At 38.1% G+C, this 18,635-nt stretch overlaps 2 protein-coding genes across 4 annotated transcripts in view; both read right to left on the reverse strand.

The window, feature by feature from the left end:
• The window catches only part of DCK (deoxycytidine kinase), an 80,813-nt gene extending 74,487 nt beyond the window's left edge, over window positions 1-6,326 (reverse strand). The window contains exons 1-2 of one of the 2 annotated variants that reach the window (XM_021702394.1): window positions 6,189-6,326; window positions 1,085-1,200 (exon numbers count right to left, since the gene is read on the reverse strand). In XM_021702394.1, coding sequence (XP_021558069.1) covers window positions 1,085-1,200; window positions 6,189-6,279 — 207 coding nt within the window. In that variant the 5' untranslated portion in view covers window positions 6,280-6,326. The remainder of the gene's footprint in view (window positions 1-1,084; window positions 1,201-6,188) is intronic. The other variant, XM_021702393.1, reaches the window with a different exon arrangement.
• Window positions 6,327-16,570: 10,244 nt separating this feature from the next.
• The window catches only part of MOB1B (MOB kinase activator 1B), a 59,262-nt gene continuing 57,197 nt past the window's right edge, over window positions 16,571-18,635 (reverse strand). For both annotated transcript variants that reach the window (XM_021702353.1, XM_044912710.1), the window contains exon 6: window positions 16,571-16,816. In XM_021702353.1, the coding sequence (XP_021558028.1) occupies window positions 16,739-16,816 (78 nt within the window). In that variant the 3' untranslated portion in view covers window positions 16,571-16,738. The remainder of the gene's footprint in view (window positions 16,817-18,635) is intronic.

Consider the following 18,635-nt stretch of genomic DNA (forward strand, 5'->3'; position numbering starts at 1 on the left):
AGTGTGTGAGAAAATATTTTTGGTTATTCAAAACCATATATCCTCAAAGTCTACAGAATATCTCGCTAATGATCTACATTTTAAATACTCAATTATTATTCCCAGATTCCCTTATACCAACAGCTAAATTTGAAAACATAGACATTTTTGTTCAATCCTCCATCTTCCTCAATTCTAACAAAGTAAGTTTCTAGAACACATTTCCATTTTGAAGATTTCTGCTATGCTGCTTTCAATTTCAAATCTCATTTCTCCAGAAATGAAATCTTAGCAATCAGATCTCTTTCCTTCATACACATACAATAAAAAATTTTGCAAAAAAACCAAAATTTAACTGTTATTCCTTCTTTCTTATTTGCAATGTAGAATGGAAAGTCCTGGGAAATTGACAGTTGTGTCCAGGGTGAAAGTCTGGCAAGAATGAAAAGTACAAAGAAATAAGAAGATAAATGCTTCTCTCTAATACAGAAGGCTCAAAAGGTAAACTGATAGGGGCACCTGGCTGGCTCAGTTGTTTTAAGCGGCTACCTTCAGCTCAGGTCATGATCTCAGGATCCTGGGATCGAGCCCCATATCGGGGGGGGGGGGGGGGGGGTCCCTGCTCAGTGGGGAGCCTGCTTCTCCCTCTCCTCCCCGTTCCTGCTCTCTCAGTGTCTCTCCCTCTTTCAAATAAATAAATGAAATCTTTATTTAAAAAAAAAAGGTAAACTAATAAAATTCAGTTACTGGGTAGTTTTTTTTGGTCTTTGTTTTCCTTGTTCGCTTGTTTTTAAACAAAATGTAAAAAGCTACTCAAGGAATTTAATTTGCCATTAGATTTTTTTAACTTTTTAATTAATTTTTAAAAACTCTTAAAATTCTACTTAGATGCAATGAGTACATAAATCTTAAGTGCACAGCTCAATGAATGTTTATACACACACACACACACATATACACACACATCCATGTATGAAGATGAAGATACAGACTTAAAGCTAGATGTGAAAATGTTATTAGGAAAAAAACCCAAAAACCCAAAAGGTTAAATACCACTGGTCCTCTAAAGCAATAGATATTCATTTAGTTAACTTTTTTTTCATACCTCACAGTCACCTTGAGCACTTTGAACATTGCACCACCTGGCAACAGGTTCAGGAACCACTTCCCAATCCTCGCAGACCTGTTTTAGGATATTCACAAATGTTGTCTTCCCTGAAGCTGTTGTGAGAGGAAAAGGAAAATTAAAGAAGGAGACTAAGAACTAGACTTAGAAAAAAAAAAAGTCAAAATAGACATTAGCTTTTTCAAAATTTATACTAGCAAACAATACAAAAAACAAAAATACTCAATTTCCCAAACTTTCTCTTTAGATTTGTTTCAGTGAAAACTAAAAGGGTCCCCACCCACTTGTATTAAGCACATTTGTTATTGTTTTTAGTTTATCAAAGCCACGGAATAGAAGAATTTAAAATCTGGTGTAACTTCGGCAACGTGTTATGGCAGAAAAAAAAAAAATCCTAGTCCTAGCCTCACTTTCCTTAACTAAGTAATTAGAGATAACTGTGGGAAATGGTTAAGGCTATTCTTCCACTTAATTAGATATGTGATTTTGGGCAAGTCACTGAATCTCTCTGAGCCTGTTTCTTCATAATACAATGGAAATAATAATACCCTCTTTATGGAAACTGTTGTGATAAACAAGCTATGACTACAGTGACAATCATTACAGGCTCTTGCATTTCCAAAATTTTTCTGTCTACTGGCTCTATTCTCTGTTTACAAACTTAAGTCTTTCCTATCTAAAACCAACTTAGAAACAGCCAAATGAACTATAAAATCAATATAAAGATGTATCCAATACCCAGAGTTTTACAATGAGAATTAGTATGATTATATGACACTAATTATATAACTATACAACATTAAGCCATAGTACCTAACAGAAATTATAAAAACAGTTTTGCAAAGACCCTTATAAGGAATAGCCATGTTTCCTCTGCTTCACTTTCATGGTCCTGTGCACTTATCCAACCCTTTAAAAAAAAGTTGTATGTACATTGCTCCTCCCTGATCATTCACTAGATTCTGAGACACCTATATGGAAAATAACGGAAATAGTTCAGGTATAATCAGGACATATTATATTCACTATTTTAATATTACTTGGGAATACATTCCATTTAACAGTAGGGAAAGTCTTAACCTAGAATTTTATAGGGTGTAGCAACAATCCCAATGACCACCACACCCTTCTTATCTGAAGTCACCAAAAGTGGTTATATTAGACATCTCTGGTCAACATAATGTATTCTCTCTTTCTCACTCTCTATGTGTCTCCATATGTATATAAAAATACACACACATAGATTAAAAGATAAAAAAGCATCTTCTATAAGCTTACAAGGAAAGCTTCCTCATCCTTATAAAATGGGATCCAAAGAGGGCAAAAAGAACTTACTTTTGACTTGAATAACTATATTCAAACCTAGGACATTACATAGGCAATAGAAAAGAAGAAAAAAAACAGAACTTTAACAGATCACACATAGAGGGACGCCTGGGTAGCTCAATCGGTTGAGTGTCTGACTCTTGGTTTTGGCTCAGGTCATGATCTCATGGGTCATGGGATCAAGCCCCATGTCAGGAATCAAGCTCAGTGGGGAGTCTGCTTGAAGATTCTCTCCCTCTGTCCCTCTCCCCCACTTTCTCTCTCAATAAATTTTTTTTTTTTTAAAAAAGATCACACATAGAGCAAAAACAGGGATGGGGAGGAAGGGGGTCAATAAGAAGGTAACATAGAAAAGAGAACTGCTGAGAAGCAAAACAAAGTCATATTATCCCCACAGGATAGGAGAAAAGGTATTAAGGATAAACTAGATGACCATTAGATTTAATCATGGGAAAAAGACTGGTGACCGCAGATTTCGTATGGAGCATTTAGAATGGTAAGCAGAAGCATATAAAATGATCACTGGACATTCACTGAGGTAGACGGAAGAAGGAAAGGAAAACATGATGTTCAGAAAGAGGATCCAATCTGGACACCTGGGTGGCTCAGTTGGTTAAGTGTCTGCCTTTGGCTCAGGTCATGATCCCAGCGTCCTGGGATCGAATCCCACATCAGGCTCCTTGCTCAGTGGGGAGCCTGCCTCTCCCTCTGCCTGCTGCTCCCCCTGCTTGTGCTCTCTCTCTCTCTGACAAAAAAGTAAAATCTTTAAAAAAAAAAAAGAAAGATGATCCAAGGAACACATGAAAAAATCAGGCATCAGCCAGAATCTGAAAGCATTTAAAGCTAGAACATTCAGCTGTCTTCTGACATGCCTACAAACAGAAAAATTTCATGTGATCATACTCCAAAATTTTAAGAGCAAAAACAGCTATTCTTTAAAATTACTCTTCAGTTCAAGCAGAGTAACAACAGTTACCTGTAGTTCCCAATCAGATTAATATCTAGTTCCTTAACTTTTTGGGGGGAAAGTGGGGGGCTAGAAAATAAGCCAATTAATAAATTAATATTCTATGAAAGCAAAGGAGAACAAGGACCAAAGACACTGATGTTAATACTTTAAAAGTCATGGGACCTAACAGAATTACTAATGCCAACCAGGTATTACGATGCCAAAAATCATCTATACAAACTATTAAGATGAAAAGAAGCAGGGAGGGCCTCCATAAATCTAATACAAGGGAGTATTTTAGCAACAGAGAACATGAGAAGATAAGTTACTGAGTATAAAACTAAAATGACCAGTTAAAGTTTAAATTCTAGGAATCACTAAATAGTCTTCTACACACATATTAGCAATTTGTACATTTATACTTATTTGGGTCTGGCAAATAAGGTGGAAGGGACAGGAACAACAGTGCTAGCACATTAACAGCAACTGACAAAGCCTCAGCATCAGGAAGACAGTAAGTGGTAAGGGCGCCTGGGTGGCTCAGTAGGTTAAGCAACTGCCTTCGGCTCAGGTCATGATCCTGGAGTCCTGGGATCGAGTCCCATACCGGGCTCCCTGCTTGGCAGGGAGTCTGCTTTGCCCTCTGACCCTCCCCCCTCTCATGTGCTCTCTCTCTCAAATAAATAAATAAAATCTTAAAAAAAAAAAAAGTAAATGGTAAGGAACATAACCCATCTAAATAGCAAATTGTTATCTTACAGAAACAAACATCCAGTGTTACCAGATCTTCAGATATTTTAAGAAATGCCAAGAATCTAGATGTTCACAAGAAATCTCAAAATTTTTAAATGCTAGTAATTCATTAAAATTTTTTTTTCAAATCTATGCAGGCCACTATTGTGCAAATGCAAGCCACCAGTTTGCAACTCCTTCCAGTGTAGGTAATGGAGAAATCAGAGAATTTTAAGTAGGGGATAACACAATTAGATTTGTATATAGAAAGTCTGCTCTGGAGCTAGTTAAGAGAAACTGGAGATGGGGTGACATATTAGGAAATTATTTCAGGTGCTGGGAAGATTAAAGATGCTTGGGGAGTAGTAACTTTCTAGATATGATATGTTGCTTAATTGGATTTAAGAAAGGGAAGGGGATTAATTCATTGTGGTATTGATCTGAAGGGTTGTTCATTTAAATTTACTTTTGAAATGGCTGCTCAACTACTTCCTCCTTTACATATGTTCTTCTTTATCCAATATGTAGCTATGAGGAACCCTACTAGTAAACTGAATTCAACTTCAAAGAACTTATCATAAGAGGAAATGAGAGTCTATTATAGGGACCTTTTACACTGGTGCCTGAATACTGGAGCAAGGCAACAAGATCTCCTCTTTAAGAGCGTGTTCAGCAATTTTCTACTCCTTGGAATGCTGCTATAGCATCTGCTTTGCCCCATCTTTTTAAAGAAGTACAAGAGCTTTGAATGTGGTAAGAATTAAAAAACATTTGCTGTATGCATGAATGGCTAGTACCCAACTTGGAGCCAAAAAAATTCTATCAGAACAGGAAGTGTCAGGCATAGGTTTCCTGTGGTAGGAAATACAAAAGAATTTAAGTTCAGATGTACCTTGCAAAATGACATGCATGGTATAGTCTGCCCTCATCTGGGTTAGGAACAGAAACAGTACTGGTCTTTGAATAAAAAGCCAGTGTTTACTTGGATGTGGGAGCAGGGGTGAGGAACGCCATGATATTAAGATCATTAAAAAAACTCTTCCCTTGGGGCCCCTGGGTGGCTCAGTCGTTAAGCTTCTGCCTTCGGCTCAGGTCCTGATCCCGGCATCCTGGGATCGAGCCCCGCATCAGGTTCCCTGTTCCGCGGGAAGCCTGCTTCTCCCTCTCCCACTCCCCCTGCTTGTGTTCCCTCTCTCACTGTGTCTCTCTCTGTCAAATAAAGAGAATCTTTAAAAAAACAAACAAAAAAAACCTCTTGCCTTGTACTTCAATGTTTAGAGCCATTTTATCCATAATCGTTAAAACTGGAAATCATCCAAATGTTCACAATTGGGAAGAGATAAACTGTGGTATATCCATGCAATGGAATACTACTCAGCAAAAAAAGAGAACTACAGATACAAGCAATATGCTAAAATAAAAGCGTTATGCTAAATAAAAGAAGCGAGACACAAAAGGCTACATACTCTGTCGTTCCATTTATAAGACATTCTGGAAAAAGGCAAAACTTACAGAAACAGAAACCAGATCAGTGGTTGCCAAGGGGTAGGAATGCAGAGGGAGCTGACTACAAAAGAGCACCAGGGAACTTTTTGAGGTGATAAAAATGTACTGAATCTTGATCATGATGGTAGTAAAAGAGCATTATATGTTTGTCATACCTCATTGAAGAGGACACCTAAAAAAGGATAATTTAATGTATGTAAATTACACCTCAAGAACACACACACACACACACACCCTCAATACAAAAACAAAACCAAAAACAACCCTTCCCTTTGCGCAATCCCAACAAGGGGAGGAAACTGGCCCAAAGTGCACCTTAACGAGGCCTGAAGGCCCGGGCGTGCACGAACTGACGCCCTGGGGCCACCGCCACCTTCGGGGAACGGGACAGAAGCTGGGCAGGACAGGGCAAAATGATTTCGGAGCGAAGGGAATTCGAGGCCGTGTCCGCATCTACATAGCCAGGCTGGAAGAAAGCCCTCACTGAGGAGCAGCAGAGATGCAGCGAAGGAGCGCTGCCGCCGCCGCCGCGGCTCCCCTGCTTTGGGAACATTTCCCGAGGCTCCTTACCGATGTTCCCTTCGATGGCAATTTTCTTGATGCGGGTCCCCTCAGAGCCAGTCGCGGGAGATGGGCAGCTCCTCTTCGGTGGGGTGGCCATTCTGGTCTTGTGGCGGCCCGGAGCGCATCCAGCAGGGAGGGCTGGGAAGTGGCCACAGGTGCGCGCACTGATGCTCACACCACTGCCGAACGTGACCTGACACGCAAGCTGAGCTCTCGCCTGCAGCAGGTTCTCCAGCCGCCGGGTCCTGGGTTTGATTTTGGCGCGCGGAGGCAGCTGCCGATGGGGGCGGGACTGCGGCGCGGCCGCCCGCCCAGCCGGGAAGCCACGCCCCTTCCCTCTCCCCGAGCTGGCGAAGCCCCTCGGCCTTCGACGCCGCGGGCGGGGCCTCTGCGTGCGCGCTCGGCACGTCGGGTCACGCGGGAGCACAGGGTGGGACCGCGCGCGCAATGGAGCGCCTCTGCCCGGGACTCGGGGCGGGCGTTCCGGAGAGCTGTGGAACCAAGGGTGACCGCCGAAGCTGGAGGGCGAGCGAGGGCAGGGGGTGCCACCTGCCTTCGTCACCAGGTGTGGGCCGGCCCCGACTTTGGAGAACTGGCCTTTCCAGTGGGGCCTGTGGAGATAAACAGAGCGTCTAGAACAGAACTGACTGGGAAGCTGTATGAGGTGGAAAAATCAAACGGGTTACCCTGTGTAGTCAGCCTGTAGGACAACCATCAGGCTAAAGTGCCGCTGGGCACCCCAGCCCTCAGGAAATGTATGGCACTCTTGCTGCGTGCCAGGCACTGTTTTGAGAGCTGTTCTTGAATTAACTCGCAGTCCAGTGCGGGAAGTCCCACCGTTAGCCCGATTTATCAGTGAGGAAACAGGCACTGAGAGGCCACTTGTTCAAAGTCTCAAAGGCAGTGAGTGGATCTGATAGGAATTTACGCAGTCAGACGCCACTACACAGCAAGCTTTTCCTGATCTCAAACCCGTCTCCATTTGAGTCCCATTTATGTTGAAAGAGAATATGCCACCCCAAAATACGCCACTACGGCATACAGATTATTTCGAAGTAAAGGTACTTTAGAAATAGTGCAAGGATACTCTGCCCCTCCTTTGTCCCCACTAAAAGGAGATGAATCTATGTGAAAGGTATCCCCCCTGTACCAGAAGGGTAGAAGGCCTCCTTATGGCCAGATAGGGAATTTAGGGCCGAGAAGGCCTATTAACAAACCTTGCTACTTCACCCTTTTATTACCCCAAACCCAAACCCCTTTGTCTTGTCAATTCTAATTTATTGTTTGTCTAAAAGATACAATGACCTACTTTGGTCATTCCTTTGATTTTCCTATGTTTATGGAGCTTCTCTCTCTCTCTATATATATACAATTAAATTTGGTTTCCTCCTGTTGATCTGTCTTGTGTCAATGCAACTATTAGATCAGGCAAAGAACTTAGAAGGGAAGAAGGGAAAAATTTTCTGCTCCTACAATGCTATTGGAAGTTACCACACTGGGTGGGTTTCTGTTCAGCATGAATATAGATAGCTTAATTTTGCATGCCCTACACCTGGCACATAGTTAACAAATGCTGAATTTTTGAATGCACACCTCTGTGCCATGAACTTTGCTAGACGACTTATCTAGCTGGGATAGATACAGTGTAGAAACACCCAGAATTTGGGGCGCCCGGGTGGCTCAGTCGTTGGGCGTCTGCCTTCGGCTCCAGTCATTGTCCCAGGGTCCTGGGATCAAGCTCCACCGGGGGCCTGCTTCTCCTTCTCCCACTCCTCCTGCTTGTGTTCCCTCTCTCGCTGTGTCCCTGTCAAATAAATAAATAAAATCTTAAAAAAAAAAAAAAACCACCCAGAATTCATTTTTAATCTTGGCAAAGATCTAGTAAACACACTACCCAGTCTAGAAGTTCCTGAGTTCAAATGGTCTACAGAAACCAAAGGCCGTGTTACTCTTTTTTTACCTTGCAGTTACCATCAGACCTGAAATGCATCTTAATGGTAGAGTCAGAAGGGGTGTAAACGGTGAATCCATTCTGAGAAACAGAAGGCAGAAATCAAAATGTGAATTCATGGGGAATTCTAGAATAAAAACAGCAAAAATCATTTTGTTAACATCCCTGTAATTATTTTATTGTTTATTACTTTTGTTTATCCCCCTAGGGATTAGCAGCAGGATCCTTGAAATGAAAAAGCCTGAACGCTTGTCATCGGGGATGGTAAGGAAGCCAGGGAAGCCACAGGGTGTTATATTCCACACCCAAGCTTAGAAAACCCATGAAATGGTAAAGATATTGGCAGTACAGAGAGAGGAGTAAGGCAGGGTGAATGAGACCTTCAAACAGGAGGAAAGTAGAAGAAAAGAAATTCCATATGGAACTGATAAAGATGTGTAGGTTTCAGAAATAGGAAAACCCGTGTGGTTTCCACAAAAGAAAAGTAGTATAATGCAGAGATTGAGGGGTTTAAGCAGTGGAAAATTAAAAACTGGTTTCAAATTCCAGCTCTGCCAGATTCTGGCTGTGAGAACTTGAGTTCCTCAAAGCTTGAAAGTGTTCCTTAAAAACACGAAGTCGATGGGGCAGAGAAGGAAACCCGGCTTTCCTGGCATCAGGTTCAGCATAATTTACGATTTTCCTAAATAACCTTTGGATAATGCAAGGAAGAGATAAGAGAAAAGCACTTTTAAAATCTCCTTGATTTTTGGGGCACCTCAGTGGCTCAGTCAAGTAACTCTTGGTTTCAGCTCAGGTCGTGATCTCAGGGCCCTGATCTCAGGGTCATGAGATAGAGCCCTGCATTGGGCTCCGGGCTTGGCCCAGAGTCCGCTTGAGATTCTTTCCTCCTCTGTTCCTCCTTCTGCTTGCACTCTCTCTCTAAAATAAATAAAATCTTGAAAAAAAAAAATTCCTTGATTTTATCCACAACCCCTTATCTGAAACCCTTGCAGCCAGATGTTTCAGAATGCAAAAATTTTTGGATTTTAGAAAAGAAATTTACAATCGTGTAGTACATATATATATAACCATCCCTTACCCTCCTGCAGAGGTGTTAAATACACAGATAATTTGCAGTGAAACACAGATTTCCCATTAGGTGGGATAAAAACTATTAACTTCAGAACAGGTTAAGTTTGCACTAAATTCAAGAAAATACTTTGTTTTCCATGCTTTTCAGATTTTGGAATTGCAGATAAAAGACAGGGAACACCCAGCCAGTCATGAGCATGCCACCATCTTCACCCTTTCTTGCCAGAAATTTTACAACTCCTTCAATCTGGGAATTCCTTTTCTTCTGTGGGAATGCTGGTATAACTAAGGACATGATCTTGACATAGAGGTTTATTAAGAAAACTCTAAACCGACTCAGAAAATGAGAACAAAGGGAAAAAAAAAAGAAAGTCCCTGAACATTGATAAGTAGTGGTTACAGCCCATGCGTTTGTACACACCAACCCAACAACTTCTGTAAAATGATATTGATTGACTTAATAAGCTTGGTTATAATATACTCCTTGTAACCTTCATTATTGCCTAGAAACACATGAATGCAGAAGGCATCATAACAGCAAGAGTGGGGAGTCAGGGTGCTTCCAGCAAATCTGAAGTGCAATAGCAAAATAACAAGCTAGAAGGGCATAGCAGGGAGCCATCAATCCTATATAGCCCCTTATCAAAGCTATATTACACTGCATGCTTGTAAAGGTAAACTTAGGTCATCAAGAAATTGTGACATTGTACTCATTAAGCTGTTTAAAACAGGAGTATAACATTTATTAAACGTGGTTGCTTAAAGGAATATTTAGAACTTGATACCACAATTCATCAATCCAAGTAATATTATATAATGAAGAATTAACTATTTAAATTTAGTACAATAGAGGCAAATGACCTAATTACCAAAATATAGTTAATTTTTACATGGGTATGTATTTCTTTATACACAGTGGATGCTTTGTAGATACTGTATGTGCAAAATAACAAGGTGTTTTTATTTAAAGTATGCAGGCACAAATCCTATCAGCATGGACTAATATTTCTACTCCTAATCTTTTCTACAATACCAATTGGTGACACTGGGCGACTGTGGACCTGACTGTCCAAACACAAATGCCTCTAAACATAAATATCTGTAAATAATTAAACACTCTGAGAATACTCTAAAATACACAATTCCTTTTGGAATTTAGGTATCAGGGCAAAATGAAGATTCTCCAATACTGCTTATTAATATTCTTTAATGGCCTATAATGAAAACAAAATATTAGATAAAAGCTTGATAGAAAGGCCAACAAATAATTATTTTGCTAACTGTTCTCCTGGCAGTAGAATATTTAAAGAAAACAAACAAAAGCATTGGCTTCAAGGTCAAGCCTATTTGGGTTTTTAAATCCTAGTCCTAATCAGTGACTTACACAATTCCTGAGCTTCAGTTTTCTAGTATGTAAGACAATGAGATACTAACCTCTGGGGTGGTTGTGAACCTTATTAAAAATAATGCCTAACAGGGACACCTGGGTGGCTCAGTCGGTTAAGTATCCGGCTCTTGGTTTCGGCTCAGGTCATAATCTCATGGGTTGTGGGATGGAGCCCCACGTCGGGCTCCACGTTCAGCGAGGAGTCTGCTTCAAGATTCTCTCTCTCTGCCCATCCTCCAACTCACATGTACGCATGCATGTGCGCTTTCTCTAAAATAAATAAATCTTTAAAATAATGCCTAACAAATTTTAAATGTCCAACATATTCCATACTTTCAGTATTTCCCTAGGAATGTGTTTAATGTGAGAACATCTATAGCAAAAATAATCAGTAATGCAAAGTCAGGATTCATGGCCAAACAGAACTATTTATTAATTTTTTAAATAAACATTCAGTTTCTTCCTTTAAAAAAAAAAACCTAGAATTTAAATATTTCCCATCCCATCACATACAAGTCTGTATACATTATTTACATCTCTCAATTAAACATATGACAGATTTTCTGACATTCAGTATCCCCTTTTAAAATAAAATGATGAAGCAGTTAAACTTTGATCACTAATAACTAGAATTTGAGTAATCTTGGCACAGTTTTCAATATAGTGTTCATGTTGTATTTCCTATTTTAGACCATTTTTCCCCATCCAGCTACTTAAAATAGAGAAAAATTGTGTATCTTCATGAGAGCAGGATCCCTGTCTTTCGCATTCTCTGCATTATTTACACTGTGTGAATGCTGCCACTATGCTTCCATTATATGGCACTGGCAGTATTCAGCTTTTGTCCCCAGAAATGATCTCTATCCAACTTTTAAGTCTTGTCATGTTTATTGTATTATCTCTCAACTAGATTTCATGACAGTTCTTTGATAATTTTAAGTAATAATGTATAGAAAAATTTCAAATAGAACAAAAGTTAAGTGTTCCCCACAGGATTAGGGCCCTTACCACCTTAGTTATGCATGTACAAAAATAACAAATACAATCTAGTGGCTGTAAAAAACTATTTTCCCCTAAAAATAGTTATCTCTGCAGAACAATTTAAGGAGAAACATGTTCTTAACATGAAAATGCACTAATCTATTTTACAACCTGCACAAGTATTTCAGAACAAAATTAAAATGAAAACATGTGTAAAACACTAACATAAGAATGTAATACACAGAAGAAAAATTAAATATTAACAAAAATTTTAAATCACTAATAATCTCAGGTTTAGTGACACAATTTAAATGAAGCTGTCAACCAAAACAAACCAAAAATGCTTATATATGTTGCACCTTCCAACACTTCTGTCAATGTATTGATAGAAAGTACTTCAGAATCACTAACAAGGAGGACCCGCACAATCAACCTACTTCGTTTTCTTAGTGCGATGGGGGGTTGGGAGGTGGTAAGTCAATAGCGTAAGAAGTAACTTAAGGAAAAGGAGATGACAAACATAGAATGAAAAAAGGCCAGTGATTTCAGTATCTTTGAGAATTGTAATCTAAAATTTTCTATTGCACAGCATTACATGCAGAAAAAGAACTTGCATCATACTTGCAAAACTGAGATTATTCAATATTTTAACCTGTATTTTTTCTCCTTTGTCAACATTTAAGTACCAGGTCAGCTATAAATGGAAGACGTGGAACACAGTATTATACCTTTAAAATAAATTATTCTCTATGATTAACTCATTAGAAACATCTTAAAAATTCAAATTGTTTACAGTCAGAATTGCTGTATCTTAAAATTAAACTTTTCCATTAAATCTTGACATATCTTTACCTCTAAATATTAATCTCATACACCATTACACTGATACTGAAAAACAGTAATTCCTATGGGTGAATCTTAACATTATGACAAAACTCTAATATTTAAGTTATTTTAGGAGTGGTTCTTAAAGTACAGATCCAGAATAGCGCTTCTAAAAATTAGGTCTGTTCTTCAGAATATCAGATTAAGGTTCAAAATCAGTTTTCCCCTTGGTATGCAGTCACATTTTCAAATTACAAATATACTTCTGGTCCCACATCTTTTAAAAAGACATTCAAAATTTTAAAGTTATAAACAATGTATGAAATGATTATACAATTTTAAATATTTTATCTGTGATATGCAGGCTTAAAATTCAGCATAATTATTACATAAAATTTATTCCAATTTCTTTGTACAATGATCTGCAGTCTTTAAATTCATTTGTTCATTTGAGTGAAAATATGTTTAAACAGTAAAGGCTGTTGTTACCTTAAGCTACTTCTATCTTAAATATTGGATCCATTTTTTCTTACTATCCCTTTAATCAAAACTATCCTACAGTAGTTGAGACAAAATTCAAAAGTTATCAGGGAAAGAAACAAAAGTAGAAAACAAGAGATAGACTTTGATTTTTTTAATTATTATATTTAGCTGTAAGGTAATTAAACTAAATTTTTAAGAATTAAATAAAACCTATACATCCAAATGATACTTCAAAGTAGTGACATCAAGAAACTATCCCTTTATTAAATGATGCTACCAATGCTCAAAACGTTCTCTCTTGCAAATTTAGAACCTATGGCAGTCTTTTGAACTTCCCTAATGGTTTAGCTCTAAGAAACCAGCAAAGTAGAGTTGGTTTGGTGGCTGAGATAGGTCATATTAAGCTGCCAAAAGTTTTCAGTGCAACTAAAATGATGGAATAGATTTTCTTGCATAGTCATAGACCAATTCTCAAGGCATCTCTAAAAATGTTCCAAAAACGTTACACCTTCAAAACACAGCTGGTAAGAGTAGTGCTCCCCAGGAATCACTCTGAAGATCAACTCTCATTTGGATGTTTAAGGCATGACATGCTTATTTTAAAAGAAAGCCCTACAACGTAATAATTGTATCTCACATATTTTACCATTTCAGTGGTTATCAAAACCTCTCTCAGAGAGGGTGTACATAAAGGTATAAAAGAAATGTCATTTTGCTCTTTTCCCATAAGCAGGGAAAATGCTAATACATAAAATGGAGTTTGGTGATTACATGTAAAATATAAATATCCACACCATCTGTATTTCCTGAAGATAAGAGATTGTAGTGTTTTATCTTTCCTGATAAGCCAGGCAGTAACTCAGTCTGAGATATATTACACACTAAACCTGTCTTCTCCCACCTAATACATTTTATGCTGACCCTTTAGAATTTACAAATGACAAACGGAGAAAGAGCAATCTAAAATCTTTCAATTCAAAGTAAACTGACCACCAAAGCCTCTTCCAGCTAAACTAACACGTGCTACTGTTTTAATGCAGTCTAATGCCATGGTTTTTATGGGAAACAAAATAATCAAGTCAGCAAATGAAATCCAGTAGCACCATCTACTGCTTAGTAACAGATTTTCACTGTTATTAATTTCTCTCCACCACCATTTAAAATCTCTCTCCATCATTTAAAATCATTCCTAAAACTTGCTTCATTTCAAATTTAACCAAAGCATTGTGACAATAATACTATGTTAACTTACTATTTTATATTTTATGCTTTTATTAGTGGCTGAGAAAACCAACTTTTGCTTTATATCTCTGTATAAAGAGCAAGGGGGAAAATCATTATCTTGCTTATTTATAAATTAAGAGATCTGGAAAGAATCTAATACACAATTATATCAAACTCTGCTGTAAAACTGAGATTTGATTCTTATTCTATAAAGGGCATCTTACTAATGCTCATGGGAACTAATCAAAGCAACGTTTTGATAAATCAGTTATTTCTCACATGCTCTGTGAGTGTTTCCTTACCTATAGCCATGTAACACCATGTACAGTTCCAGGCCTCTCCCTGGGAGAACTTCTCTACTTTGTTACCATATATACACTTACACATCTCCTTACTTCCTAATAATACCTCTGTTGAAAGGAATACTCAGAAGCAGGCACCTGAGATTCTGACACAGTGACAACAAACTCCTATCTACATACAGTAGGAAAGTAGGGCCTACTACTGAACATTAATTTATAGAAACATTTTTTCCATTTTTACAGTGTACTACCGTGTAAGGCTTAAAAAGAGCAAGAACAATTTTTCACTGTTCTCTACACTTGGCTATTGCAACCCCTTTGTTACTGGGTTTATATAAAATCAAATGCAGTATGGAAGACTACTTGAAAAACCACGTGCTTCATTTTCATAAATAAATAGGACTCAAAATTATCTGACACCAAATTTTATTTTTGAATCAACCATAGTGGCTGATATTACCTATTTGGATAATAAAAGGTTCGTTTTAAGGAAATCAGCTTGTTCTCATACACAATACCAGTAAGTGTCCAATATATTTGCCTCTGCCAGGCTCTCCTGTTACTTCTACTATTGGTATTGGAGAATGATTGTTAGAAATGAAATGGAGAAAAAGGCAGTTCCTAGTGATCATAATTGCAATGGCATTAAATTGTATCACTGCTCTTGTTATGGCAAAACAAACTGATTTCATAAGATTCCTTCCTAGTGACCATTTTTAGTCTATATAATTTCAGAACAAGATTTCTACTCTACAAGGAAAAAGGTGTGTATTTCAAACTGAAGAAAGAATATATATAGGTAACTGAAGGAGAAAGAGATTTACTAGAAATGACAAAATTAAAACTGGAAGTCTCAAAAAGATATTTCTTGAGAATAAAACTGAAGTAAAAAATGTTAACATTATTTTAAAAACTAAGTTTCTGAACTTTTTACTCATGGGAATAATTTACTAGAGAGTCATGACAAATAAAATGCAGAAGTTAATACTACTGAATTAGCACTTTCATTGTCTGGTATCACTGCAAAGAAAAAGATTTCCTTTCACAGTGGAAAAATTAGAAGTCAGAATGCTTCAAATTGGGCCTATCATAAGCAAAGAAGGTACTGTATCATTTTAAAATGACAGGCAAACACCAGCTCCATTCACTGAATGGAAATGCTGGAGCATGATCAATTTCCCCAAATAGTCCTTAAATTCCATGTTTAACGTCTACACCTAAAATTAATATTTTATTTTTAACTTCTCATGGAAGTTGATTCCTAAAAGGAAGTCTCTAAGACTTTGTTTACAAGAAATTGATTAAAATCTTCATGCCACTCTATTCAAGGATTTTAAGACAAGACTTTTTGAACTTGACTCACCATACTTAATCCCATCTATAGCTCCCCATACAAATTAACCATCCCAACCAAACACACACTCCTATCCATCCCCTCCTCTTCAAAGTAGAAGGGAATTCTGTAGACTTATGGCTCATTTGGCAATTGCTAAGAAACCTCACAGTTCAGCATCACCTCTGAAGATGGCAAACCTATATATAACCTGAATTTTCACACCCACAGTGCAGTTAACATGTAGAAAGAAGCTAAAATGCAATAGGTATTACACGTCAACATCCTCAAGTTTCAGTATCACAGATATCAATAGATGGAAAAAGACCTGCTTGTAGAACTTTAAGCATTTGTTGAACAGAATTACCACCAATATCAAAAATAATACTAATTTTTTATGTTCTACATGCACACCTTTACAAATTGTATTTCTTCAATGTAGTAAAAGCTGGAGATCACCAATTTAGGTAAACTATGGCTTTTATCATAGATATTTTAAAACATGCATCAGTAAGCGCCCTGGGTAGTATTCCTAATATTTCAAGCCCTGTTCAGTTCTATGTCTGTGCTTTGCACCTCAGAAGTAAGCCTGCCAAGGCACTTAAAAATGTAAGTCTTTTGGGGACTTCAAAAATTGGCCACAATTTACATAACACAGAACCCCCATCCATCAGCAGTCCAATCAAGTAAGCATTTTCTTTCAACACAGAGTATTATCAAAAATTTTGCAAGTAATCAAACCAAGTAAAAAAAAAAAACAAAAAATCTGTATGCCACTAAGACAAAATTTACCCCTATCAAATATATAGAGAATGGTTCTTGGCTTCCTCTAGCAATAGAATATAGTTTCATTTATTCAGAATAAAGAAAAACTAACCCAAACAAGCCCCCCCAAACCTAAGACAAAAACGACCGAAATAAAAATAAAACACAACAAAATCCATATACACTCCACACACTTCATTTGAGGAACAACTTGCACAGCTCTTCATCCTTTTATCTGTCCTTTGAGGTGAGTTTTTCAATCAGTTCTTGGAGTGGTGCAAGTTCTCTTCTATCAATAAGGTTGAATTCCTATGCATGATAAAGGCAGGAAAAAACAGTAAAGATGTATTATTTACGTCTCATTCCAAAGCAGATTCCTATTAACACTTGTTGGAAATTAGCTTTCAAAGTAAATAAAAGTCTAATCTTTTTTTCAATAAAATGTTTTTCTCTTCCCTAGCTGTGTCTTCCTTAGACAAATCACTTAAGCACTTTGGATATTATGTTGTACATGTCTATAATATTAGAGTAAATCCCCCTACCTCATAAAATTACTGTGGGGACTAAATGTGATACTGTGTGTTAACCACTTCATGTAAATCCCTGGCATAACAGTAAGTGAGAGTGCTGCTTCTTGTTAAAAGGGAATAACCTGAGTATCATTTAGATATAGTCAGCCAAATGGGGACCAAAAAATCTAGCATCTTAGGCAAATTTCAGCATTATAAGAAGAGTGAAAGAGTTAACACCTGCAAACTATCATGAAATGGGGTATGAGAATAAGATGAGTAACGTGTAAAGTCCTATAAGAAACAAATTAGGAAGCCTGGATTTAATTTTTGCTTCTTTAAAATTCCACCCCTGTCATTCTGAAGTTCAGTTCTCAACAGATTTCCCCCAAACTATAAAATTGTAAGGCTAATAAATATCGACTGTCTATACTTCTGATCTTCTGCCATAGTGGGGCATTCTGAGTTCCCATTTTCGTTCATTTATTAACATGGTCATATGCCAACCACTATAGTAAATACTGGGGAGAAGCATTAGGGGCATTAAGAGCAAGCCTACCCCTAAGATTTGTGGGATCTGGACTAAGAACACAAATGGATATATATCATATGACTATTAAATTTTACATTAAGCTAATACATTGTTAAATAAAACATGTTCTATTTTCCCGCCTTGACAAATGTGCCTTCATAGTGAGCAAGAAAACAGAATCAAATTTAGAATTCTCAAAATTCCTCAGGATTCTACACTGGAAAGTAGTAACATGAGGAGAGCCTGTCCCTGACCCTCAGCAAATCTCCCTGATCTTCCAACCCCCAGCTCCACCCTGCACTTCAAGGGGCCTCACTTGCAGGAGTGTGACACCTGGCTGATTTATATAGGCCATGGCCAGACACCTTTCACAAACTGCTGCCATCTGACTACCCACTAGCCTAGATCTAGAGGTACATATATCAGAGATATGACTTTCCCTTGAAAGAATGGACCCAAGGATAAGACCCATGCAGACACTGGAAATACAACTGGGACGATGTGGAAAGGAAATGCTGAAGTGTGAGGTACCTAAGCACAAACCAGTGGAATCTGGGAGGTATGTTCTTTGTCCTGTGGGTCCCTTACACTGTAGGGAGTACAGCTAGAGAAGTGCCAGAATAGGGTTCTCTAAGTAGTGAGGCCAGGGCAGAGGCCCCTCTTGCTCAGTCAAGGGGTGACTGTATAATTAATGGACCTACCTTTAAGAAGGCCACAGTGTCTTAAGATATAAAAAGGCTCAGATGTGGTAATGCTGTATTTATCAATCCCCTACTATTTGCTAGGAGTTGAGAGATAACATTGTACTTTATGAGATCATACAGTGATGCATGGGTGGCTCAGCTGGTTGGGAGTCTGACTTCGGCTCAGGTCATGATCTCGGGGTCCTGGGAGCAAGCCCCAAGATGAGACAGGATCCGCACTCAGTAGGGAGTCTGCCTCCCCTCTCCCTCTGTCTCTCCCCCTGCTCATGCTCTTTCTATCTCTTTCTCAAATAAATAAATAAAATCTTAAAAAAAAAAAAAAGGTAAGATCATACAGTAAGATAAAACCCAATCCTAAATCACTAAAACCTGAACATTGGCCA

Source organism: Neomonachus schauinslandi, chromosome 2 (assembly GCF_002201575.2).
Source record: "Neomonachus schauinslandi chromosome 2, ASM220157v2, whole genome shotgun sequence".
Taxonomy (NCBI): Eukaryota; Metazoa; Chordata; class Mammalia; order Carnivora; family Phocidae; genus Neomonachus; species Neomonachus schauinslandi.